The sequence below is a fragment of the Babylonia areolata genome, chromosome 2 (genome assembly GCF_041734735.1).
Source record: "Babylonia areolata isolate BAREFJ2019XMU chromosome 2, ASM4173473v1, whole genome shotgun sequence".
Taxonomy (NCBI): Eukaryota; Metazoa; Mollusca; class Gastropoda; order Neogastropoda; family Buccinidae; genus Babylonia; species Babylonia areolata.
This window is the reverse complement of record NC_134877.1, coordinates 64794452-64804451: the sequence shown is the minus strand read 5'-3', so window position 1 is coordinate 64804451 and position 10000 is coordinate 64794452. Positions and strand designations below refer to the sequence as shown.

The 10000-nt window shown below is 40.4% G+C and overlaps 1 protein-coding gene across 4 annotated transcripts in view; it reads left to right on the top strand.

Annotated features, from left to right (window-relative positions):
• The window catches only part of LOC143276229 (uncharacterized), a 56744-nt gene that overhangs the window by 3361 nt on the left and 43383 nt on the right, over positions 1–10000 (top strand). For all 4 annotated transcript variants that reach the window (XM_076580722.1, XM_076580708.1, XM_076580716.1 and 1 more), the window contains exons 4-6: positions 2357–2404; positions 4215–4309; positions 9286–9338. In XM_076580722.1, the coding sequence (XP_076436837.1) occupies positions 2357–2404; positions 4215–4309; positions 9286–9338 (196 nt within the window). The remainder of the gene's footprint in view (positions 1–2356; positions 2405–4214; positions 4310–9285; positions 9339–10000) is intronic.

The window sequence follows — 10000 nt, the reverse complement described above, 5'->3', positions numbered from 1 at the left end:
AGATGTGTGGCATATATGGATTTGTCCGATTACAGTGATGGTTCCATGAGAAACTGAAACTGACAGTGATATGCAGAACTACTCAGGTGATGTAGAGAATTACCCAAATGGTATTTACAATTTATCAAACTTGAGAGAGGGAGAGAGAGAACAGAGATGGTGGTGTAGTGGCTGACACTGATCATGAATGAAAAGATAATCATTTTGCTGGAAAAAAACAACAACAGCTGCTTACAGAGTGACTGGTTTTGACTTTTGTTATGTTGAAGGTAAAAAATAAAAATTTTTTTTATACTTGTTGAAAATTTTGATGTTTTGTTTAAGACACTTATTTTTAAGCAGTTTTGTTCCTTAACCAGTATCAGTGGCTAGTTATTTTAAAGCAGTTTTGTTCCATAACCAGTATCAGTGGCTAGTTATTTTAAATCAGTTTTGTTCCATAACCAGTATCAGTGGCTAGTTATTTTAAATCAGTTTTGTTCCATAACCAGTATCAGTGGCTAGTTATTTTTAAGCAGTTTTGTTCCATAATCAATACCAATGGCTAGTCTCCAGGCAGAATCTCAGGGTAGTAACTGGTAACACTGAATTGGTAATGTCTAATGTGATTAAGGATGTATTTTGTCATACTTCGTGTGTGATTTTGTCACATATTTAGGATTTTTTTTTTCTTTTTTTTCCTGACATAATCACATTATGAAATTTGATTATCAACAATAGACAGGGGGGAAAGAAAAGAACAACAACAAGATCCCAAACATGAGTGGCACGACACTGTAGTGTGACATGCTGTCCTTAGGAAGAGCAGCCCAAATTTCACACAGCGAAATCTGTTGCGACAAAGAATGATACAGTGCTGAAATAATTAAACATCACTTGCAAACCTGCAATAAGGAAAGTTAGTTTCATTGTTGATTTTTTATTTATTTATTTATTTATTTTTTAACATGCTTTATATTCGCAGGTTAATGACAAGCGTGAAATGAAAAGAGAACGCGTTGCTCTCCCCACTCTCTCCCTTTCTTCTCCAGCTCTTCCAGCCAGCCACCTCTCATCCATCTGTCAGCCTCTGTGTGTGTGTGTGTGTGTGTGTGTGTGTGTGTGTGTGTTTGTCTGTGTGTGTGTGTGTTTGTGTGTGTGTGTGTGTGTGTGTGTGTTTGTCTGTGTGTGTGTGTTTGTCTGTGTGTGTGTGTGTGTGTGTGTATGTTTGTCTGTGTGTGTGTGTGTGTGTGTGTGTGTGTTTGTCTGTGTGTGTGTGTGTGTTTGTCTGTGTGTGTGTGTTTGTCTGTGTGTGTGTGTGTGTGTGTGTGTTTGTCTCTGTGTGTGTGTGTGTGTGTTTCTGTGTGTGTGTGTGTGTGTGTGTGTGTGTGTGTGTGTGTGTTTTTCTCTGTGTGTGTGTGTGTTTGTCTCTGTGTGTGTGTGTGTTTGTGTGTGTGTGTGTATGTGTGTGTGTGTGTGTGTGTGTGTGTGTGTGTGTGTGTGTGTGTGCCTGTCTCTTCTGCCTGTTTATCTCTGTCTGTTTATCTCTTTCTGCCTGTCTCTCTCTCTCTCTCTCTTTTTTGCTTTGCCTGTCTCTGTCTGCCCGTCTCTCCTGCCTGTCTGTATGTCTCTGTCTGCTGTCTCTCTCTGTCTCTCTCTGCCTCTCTGCCTGTCTCTCTTTGTCTGCCTGTCTCCGTCTTTCTCTCTCTCTCTCTGTGCCTGTCTCTCTCTGCCTGCCTGTCTCTCTGTCTCTTTCGCTCTCTCTCTGCCTGCCTGTCTCTCTGTCTCTTTCTCTCTCTCTGCCTGTCTCTCTCTGCCTGCCTGTCTCTCTGTCTCTCCGTCTCTGTCTCTCTGTCTGCCTGTCTCTCTTTGTATGCTTGTATCTCTGTTTGCCTGTCTCTCTTTGTATGTCTCTTTGAATGCTTGTATCTCTGCCTGTCTCTCTGTCTCTTTCTCTCTCTCTCTCTCTCTCTCTCTCTGCCTGTCTCTCTTTGTATGCTTGTATCTCCGCATGTCTCTCTTTGTATCCTTGTATCTCTGCCTGTCTCTCTGTCTCTTTCTCTGTCTCTCTCTCTCTCTGCCTGTCTCTCTTTGTATGCTTGTATCTCTGCCTGTCTCTCTTTGTATGCTTGTATCTCTGCCTGTCTCTCTGTCTCTTTCTCTGTCTCTCTCTCTCTCTGCCTGTCTCTCATTGTATGCTTGTATCTCTGTCTGCCTGTCTCTCCCTTTCTGGCCATCACTCTTCTTACAGGTCTCTCTGTCTTTCTATTGTCTCTTTGTATAGTACTAACACCATCCTGGTTTTAAAAAGAAAATACTTCAGTTTTGGTGAATTAATCAAGGCATCTATTTATTTTGTTTTTGTTTTTGTTTCCAGTCTCTTGATTGATTACCTCAGCAGAATTGAAAGTTCACGCCAGCCTGCGTAAGTAATTATGGCATATCTTAGCTTTTCTTCCTCTTCGTCTTGTGTTTGTTTTTGTGGTTTTAACTCTTTTGTGATGGAATATGTATGCCTTCGTTAATTAGAAGGATTCTTCTTCTTCTTTGTTTGTGGGCTGCAAATCCTACGTTCACTCGTATGTACAGGAGTGGGCTTTTATGTGAATGACTGCTTTAACCTGCCATGTATGCAGCCATTCTCTGTTTTCGGGGATGTGCATGATGGGTATGTTCTTGTTTCCATAACCCACCGAACGATGACATGGATTACAGGATCTTTAACTTGTGCATTTGATCTTATGTTCTTGTTTCCATAACCCACCGAACGATGACATGGATTACAGGATCTTTAACTTGTGCATTTGATCTTCTGCTTGTGTATACACATGAATGGGATTCAGGCATATGCAGGTCTGCACATATGTTGACCTGGGAGATTGGAAAAATCTCCACCCTTTACCCACCAGGCACCATTACTGAGATTCAAACCTGGGACCCTCAGATTGAAAGTCCAACGCTTTAACCACTCGGCTATTGTGCCTGTCTTAGAGGGATGATTTTAGATTGCACTCCTGGCAAACGGTCTACTAGTAAAAGTAAGTCTTTGAATGATTGAATCATTTTAAATGAAAAGTATCTCTTCAAGCCATTGTAATTTGTTTCAAACCTTTCAAACATCTTGACATTTGGAGTATCAACGCTTTCCAATGTTTGGTTTTTTGACTCACTTGTGTAAACAAAGTGAGTCTATGTTTTAACCCGGTATTCGGTTGTCTGTGTGTGTGTGTGTGTGTGTCCGTGTGTCTGTGTGTCCGTGGTAAACTTTAACATTGACATTTTCTCTGCAAATACTTTGTCAGTTGACACCAAATTTGGCATAAAAATAGGAAAAATTCAGTTCTTTCCAGTCATCTTGTTTAAAACAATATTACACCTCTGGGATGGGCACAAAAAAATAAAAAAGAAGCCTAATTATATGCAAACTGCATTTACTGTTATATTTATATTTTTTGTATTCTCTAAACATGGCACTTTGACCTCTTATTCTGACACAACAACAAGAGGAGTCATTATTATCATTTTTTGTTCAAAGAGGAACTTCTTTTGCTAAGCATGGAATTTTTATTTATTTTGCAAACATTTTGGTGCAGATAGTAAAAAAGGGAAATTACTCTGTAATTAATGCTAGGGGACTTAATTTATCACAAGTGAGTCTTGAAGGCCTTGCCTCTCTTGTTTTTGTATTGAAAGTTCAGGTCAAAAAGGTTAAATGATTGGACTGCTGGCTTTTTTGTTGTTGTTGTTGTTGTTGCTTTTGCCAAATGGGTACAGGGCATGTTGGATGTCTCAGATGAATGTTGAATGATACATGTATCACTGAATAGTACCAGAGTGATACATCCAATGGAACTTGAGCTTATGGTAATGATGATTGGATGACAATGAGAATGATGATGGAACATGAATTGATGATAATGATGATCAGATGACAATGAGAATAATTATGGAACATGAGCTGATGATAATGATAATCAGATGACATTGAGAATGATGTTGATAATAGTTCACTTCTACTCAATAGATTGTCATTAGCCAATGGAAAATCTTACATATAATTTTACATTAAAATGATTAGCTGCAAGGTTTTCAGTATCAAAGTCTGATCTCCAAGGTAACAGACTGAAAATGTTGATGGTTGAGATGTCAATGATGATGTTCGTAATGACAGTGATAATGATGGTGATGATGATGATGGTGATGATGATGATGATGACGATGATGACTGGCTTCAGGACCTGGAGTCCTGCCCCATACCTTCCTCCCAGGCCTGGTGCCAACAACAGGAAGACGTTGCCTCCGCCGCCTGTGCAGTACCAAGACAGTCCGAGTCAGTACAATATATAGTAACGCTAAGTCAGTACAATACAAAGTAACGCTTAGTCAGTACAATACAAAGTAACGCTAAGTCAGTACAGTACGTAGCCCTGCTGTGTTAGGTCAGTACATTGCTCTGCTAGGTTAGTTCATTATGTATCCCTGCTAGGTTAGTTCAGTACATATCCCTGCTGGTTTGTTCAGTGCATAGCCCAGCTAGGTTAGTTCAATACATAGCCCAGCTAGGTTAGTACATAGCCCTGCTAGGTTAGTTCAGTACATAGCCCTGCTAGGTTAGTACATAGCCCTGCTAGGTTAGTTCAGTACATAGCCCTGCTAGGTTAGTACATAGCCTTGCTAGGTTAGTTCAGTACATAGCCCTGCTAGGTTAGTTCAGTACATAGCCCTGCTAGGTTGCTACATAGCCTTGCTAGGTTAGTTCAGTACATAGCCCTGCTAGGTTAGTTCAGTACATAGCCAGGGCTTCCGTTAACACACATATGTGCATCCCTGACTCTCTAAAATGAGAGAGGACGCACTACAGTTTCAGCTTGGGAGTCCGCGGGACGCACTATAAGATCTTTGGGAAATCGGCAACTGCTGCAAAGTTCATTACTTTTGTCTTATCTCCCTTTACAGAAATTACCCATTTCCAGTATGCTCACAACAAGGCTTGTCAAGTATTCTGTGACAGTTCGAAATCAAAATGCCTCTGCTGTTGCGGCTTGATACTCCAAAATGCAAACAAAACGAAAAGGCTGATTCTGAAACAGCCGACGTCAGTCAGCTTGCTTCAAAAGGGGACAGATCACCAAAAAAGAAAAGCCACAATAGTCAACGTTCATGGGAGTAAGAATTCAGATGGCTGCAGTACGACGAAGACGCACATGTAATGAAGTGCAGAACTTGTGTGAAATTCGCATCCAGGTGATGAGCAACTCCCGGGAAATAAATGTGTTTGTGACAGGATCGACAAACTTTCAAAAATCATCCTTGTACGACTTTTCGTTTTCAATGGTTCACTGCTCTCGACTTTCTCTCTAACTCACTATTTGCATGTCCATCTGTTTGTCTGTCTGTGTGTAAGGGGGGTGAGTGGTGTGTGTGTGTGTATGTGCATGTGTGTATGTATGTATCTCTCTCTCTCTCTCTCTCTATATATATATATATATATATATATATATTCTCTCTCTCTCCCTCTTGTGTGCGTGACTGCATGTGCATGTGTATTTCTCTTTCTCTGTGTGTGTGCATGTGTGTCTCTTTTTTTCAGAGTTCAGAGAGTGTGTGTGTGCGAGTGTGTCTATCTCTTTCACTCATTCAGTGTGTGTTTGTGTATGCATGTGAACTGATTGAAAAACAGTGTGTGGTGTGTTCGGATGAAAGAATGGTTTCTTGATCTGCGACTGATCGGACTCTCGAGAACCATGAGGACTCCCTAGAACACCTGAGTGGGAGTCCTGTGGACTCTCTAAGCAAACCATCTGTAGGAAACCCTGATAGCCCAGCTAGGTTAGTACATAGCCCTGCTAGGTTAGTTCAGTACATAGCCCTGCTAGGTTCAGTACATAGCCCAGCTAGGTTAGTTCAGTACATAGCTCTGCTAGGTTAATTCAGTACATAACTCTGCTAGGTTAGTTCAGTACATAGCCATGCTAGGTTAGTTCAGTACATAGCCCAGCTAGGTTAGTTCAGTACATAACTCTGCTAGGTTAATTCAGTATATAGCCATGCTAGGTTAGTTCAGTACATTGCTCTGTTGGGTTAGTTCAGTATGTAGCCATGCCAGGTTAGTTGAGTACTAGTTCAGTACATAGCTATACTAGGTTAGTTAGTTCAGTATGTAGCCATGCTAGGTTAGTTCAGTACATTGCTCTGTTGGGTTAGTTCAGTATGTAGCCATGCCAGGTTAGTTGAGTACTAGTTCAGTACATAGCTATACTAGGTTAGTTAGTTCAGTATGTAGCCATGCTAGGTTAGTTCAGTACATAGCTCTGCTAGGTTAATTCAGTACATAGCCATGCCAGGTTAGTTCAATACATAGCCCTTCTCGGTCAGTACAGCACGTAGCCCTGCTAGGTTATTTCTCTAATAGTATGTAGCCTTATTCTGTTAGTTAAGTACGTAGCCGTGCTAAGATAGTTCAGAACATAGCCATGCTAAGTTACTTCAATACATAACCCTTCTAAATCAGTTGAATACTCAGCTCCCGGTTGCATAGCCTACTTTTTGATGGAGATTTTTCTGTTAACCCCCTTTTTGTGGATATATGCAGAAGATCATCTACATACTTTACAGACACTGTAATCCATGTCAGTGTTTGGCAGGTTATGGAAACAGAAGATACCCAGCATGCAAAGTCGGTATGGTTGCCTTCACGAAAGGGTAAAAATGGTCATACACATAAAAGTCCACTTTTATGTATGAGCGTACAGGGAAGTAGCAGCCCATGAAGACGAAGTAGAAGCCATTTGCTTTCACAGTGCCCTTTCAGTGTCACACTTTGGTCAGGGTTGGCAGCAGAGATGTTGAAATGGAGCTGATAGTTGGTGCTAATTGTTGAGCAGACATTGTACAAGACTGGTTTATTTCTTTTCTTGAGCTTAGCAAAGTCAGTTTCCATGACAATTATCCCTCTGACAAATGCTGATGAGTGAATGGCTGTCACCTCAAAAAGATAAGACAGAGCTTACAGGTCAGAATGTCAGTGAAGGGCTGTCACATCACAAAGATAAGACAGAGCTTACAGGTCAGGATGTCAGTGAAGGGCTGTCATCTCAAAAAGATCAGACAGAGCTTACAAGTCAGGTTGTCAGTGAATGGCTGTTACCTCACAAAGACAAGACAGAGCTTACAGGTCAGGTTGTCAGTGAATGGCTGTCACCTCACTGGGATAAGACAGAGCTTACAGGTCAGGATGTCAGTAAATGGCTGTCACCTCACTGAGATAAGACAGAGCTTACAGGTCAGGATGTCAGTGAATGGCTGTTACCTCACAAAGACAAGACAGAGCTTACAGGTCAGGATGTCAGTAAATGGCTGTCACCTCACAAAGGTAAGACAGAGCTTACAGGTCAGGATGTCAGTAAATGGCTGTCACCTCACTGGGATAAGACAGGGCTTACAGGTCAGGATGTCAGTAAATGGCTGTCACCTCAAACAGATAAGACAGAACTTACAGGTCAGGATGTCAGCAAAGGGCTGTCACCTCACTGAGATAAGACAGAGCTTACAGGTCAGGATGTCAGTGAATGTCTGTCACCTCACTGAGATAAGACAAAGCTTACAGGTCATAATGTCAGTGAAGGGCTGTCACCTCAAACAGATAAGAAAGAGCTTACAGGTCAGAATGTCAGTGAAGGGTTGTCACTTCACAAAGATAAGACAGAGCTTGCAGGTCAGGATGTCAGTGAAGGGCTGTCACCTCACAAAGATAAGACAGAGCTTGCAGGTCAGGATGTCAATGAAGGGCTGTCACCTCACAAAGATAAGACAGAGCTTACAGGTCACGATGTCAGTAAATGGCTGTCACCTCACAAAGATAAGACAGAGCTTGCAGGTCAGGATGTCATTGAAGGGCTGTCACCTCACAAAGATAAGACAGAGCTTGCAGGTCAGGATGTCAGTAAATGGCTATCACCTCACAAAGATAAGACAGAGCTTGCAGTTCAGGATGTCGGTCCAGGGCTGTCACCTCACAAAGATAAGACACAGCTTGCAGGCCATATTGTCAGTCTGAACTCTTTATGGGGACCCTTTCCTGTTGATCTTGGGGACAGCATTATCTTCATTAAGTAAAGTCATTGACACCCCAGGAATGCACACAAAAGCAGTAACTGTACATCAATTTCTTACCACACTCATTGCACCAAGATTCAGCAGTCAAGGGGTTAAGAAAAGTCTTTTCCTTCAGTCTGAAAAGAGTTAATTGTCTTGGAGTCAAATCCGCATCTGAGATTGATCTGTTTAGCACCATGGACTGTGATACTGCACTGATCATAGTGAAAAATCACAGTCATAACCATTCTGCCAGAAAAGATGTAATGGCTGTGTCGCCTGACTGTCTGTCTTGTTCCGTTTTCAGTCTCTCTCAGTTTTTGTTTTGTCTTGTCTTGTTGTGTCTTGCCGGATGTCTTGCATTGTCTTGTATCGCTTTTGTCACACCAGATTTCTCTGTGTGAAATTCAGGTTGCTGTCCATGGGGAGAGAGTGTCACCACAGTGCAACGCCACTCTCCCCCCCCCCACCCCCCCACCCCCCAAACCCCCTCTGTTTGTTTCCTTTTTTTTTTCCTGTATGTGAGTGTAATTGTTTTATTATCAAAGTGGATTTATTATTATTATTATTATTATTATTATTATTATTATTATATAGCATTTTGCCAGGGAGAACACTTTTGTGGCTGTAGGAGGTTCTTTTTGCATGTGCTAAGTGCATGCTGCTGCACAAGGGACTTTGGTTTTATCGTCTCATCCGAAAGACTGGCACCCAGACCACCACTCAAGGTCTAATGGAGGTGAGAAATAAAAATCCTGGTGGGTACATGGGACTTGAACCCATGGTCACTCCCCTCCTAGTTGGTCGCATTGCCATGAGGCCACCACTCCTGTGGATTTGTTTCATTTTGTTGTTTGTTCTGTTTTGTTTCTTTCTGATCCTTTTTTTTTTTTATCATTATTTATTTTTATGTATATATTTTTTTTATCAAGTCTTGTGGTGTTTCTTTGTAACTGGGTGTTTCTGCTCTTGTATTATGGCGATAGAGAGATTACACCAGTCGAGGTCAGAAGAAAAAAAAACTATTATGCTGGAAAAAGAAAATGGTAATGTATCAACCAGCAGGCTGTGTTTTGTTTCAGTGTCAGTTTAAAAAAAAATTATTATATTTTATTCTGTTGTATTCTGTTTTATTTTATGCATTTCATTTTTATTTCAGTTTGTTTTATTTTATTTTGAAATATGTTTTGACATAATTTCTTTTGTCTGTAGATGGTGCAGATGGTGCAGATGGTGCTGATGATGAAGGGGAATGGTCAGACTTTGTAAGTGCTTTCCGGACTTTTTGTCAACTAACGTCTACATAAAAAAAAAAGTATGAGAAAAAAATAGAAAAGATGAAAAGAGGTTCTGTATGTGTTTGTGTTAATCATAGGTATTTACCAATGATGTTTATGTGCTACAGGCTTTAAAATGTAAAAACAAACAGAAAGAAATTATGAAAAGATAGTGTGTATATGTGTGTCACTGCTAATTGCAGGTATTCATTGAGGTTTTTGTATAACTGACCTACAAATGTTAACAACACTAAAAAAAGTGAGAAAAATGATGAAAAGAGATTGTTTGTATGGCGTTGATTGTAAGTATTCTGATGATGTTTTTGTACAACAGACTGAAAAATGTAAATAGAATATTTAAAGAAGAGAAGAAAATGATAAAAAGAGATTGTGCACATGTTTGCTAATTGTGAATATTAATTGCTGATGTTTTTGTACAAGAGACAAGTGTAAACAGCATGTTAAAAAAAAAGGACAAAAGGACAAGGAAATGATAAAAAGAGATTGTGTATATATGCACTTCAGTTGTTAGCATTGACTCATACTACAGGCTCACAAATGCAGCATGATATATTTTTCACTTTTTTTTTCTATAGGATGATGATGATGTTGATTATGTGGGAACAGCCACATCACCTGTGGAAAATAAA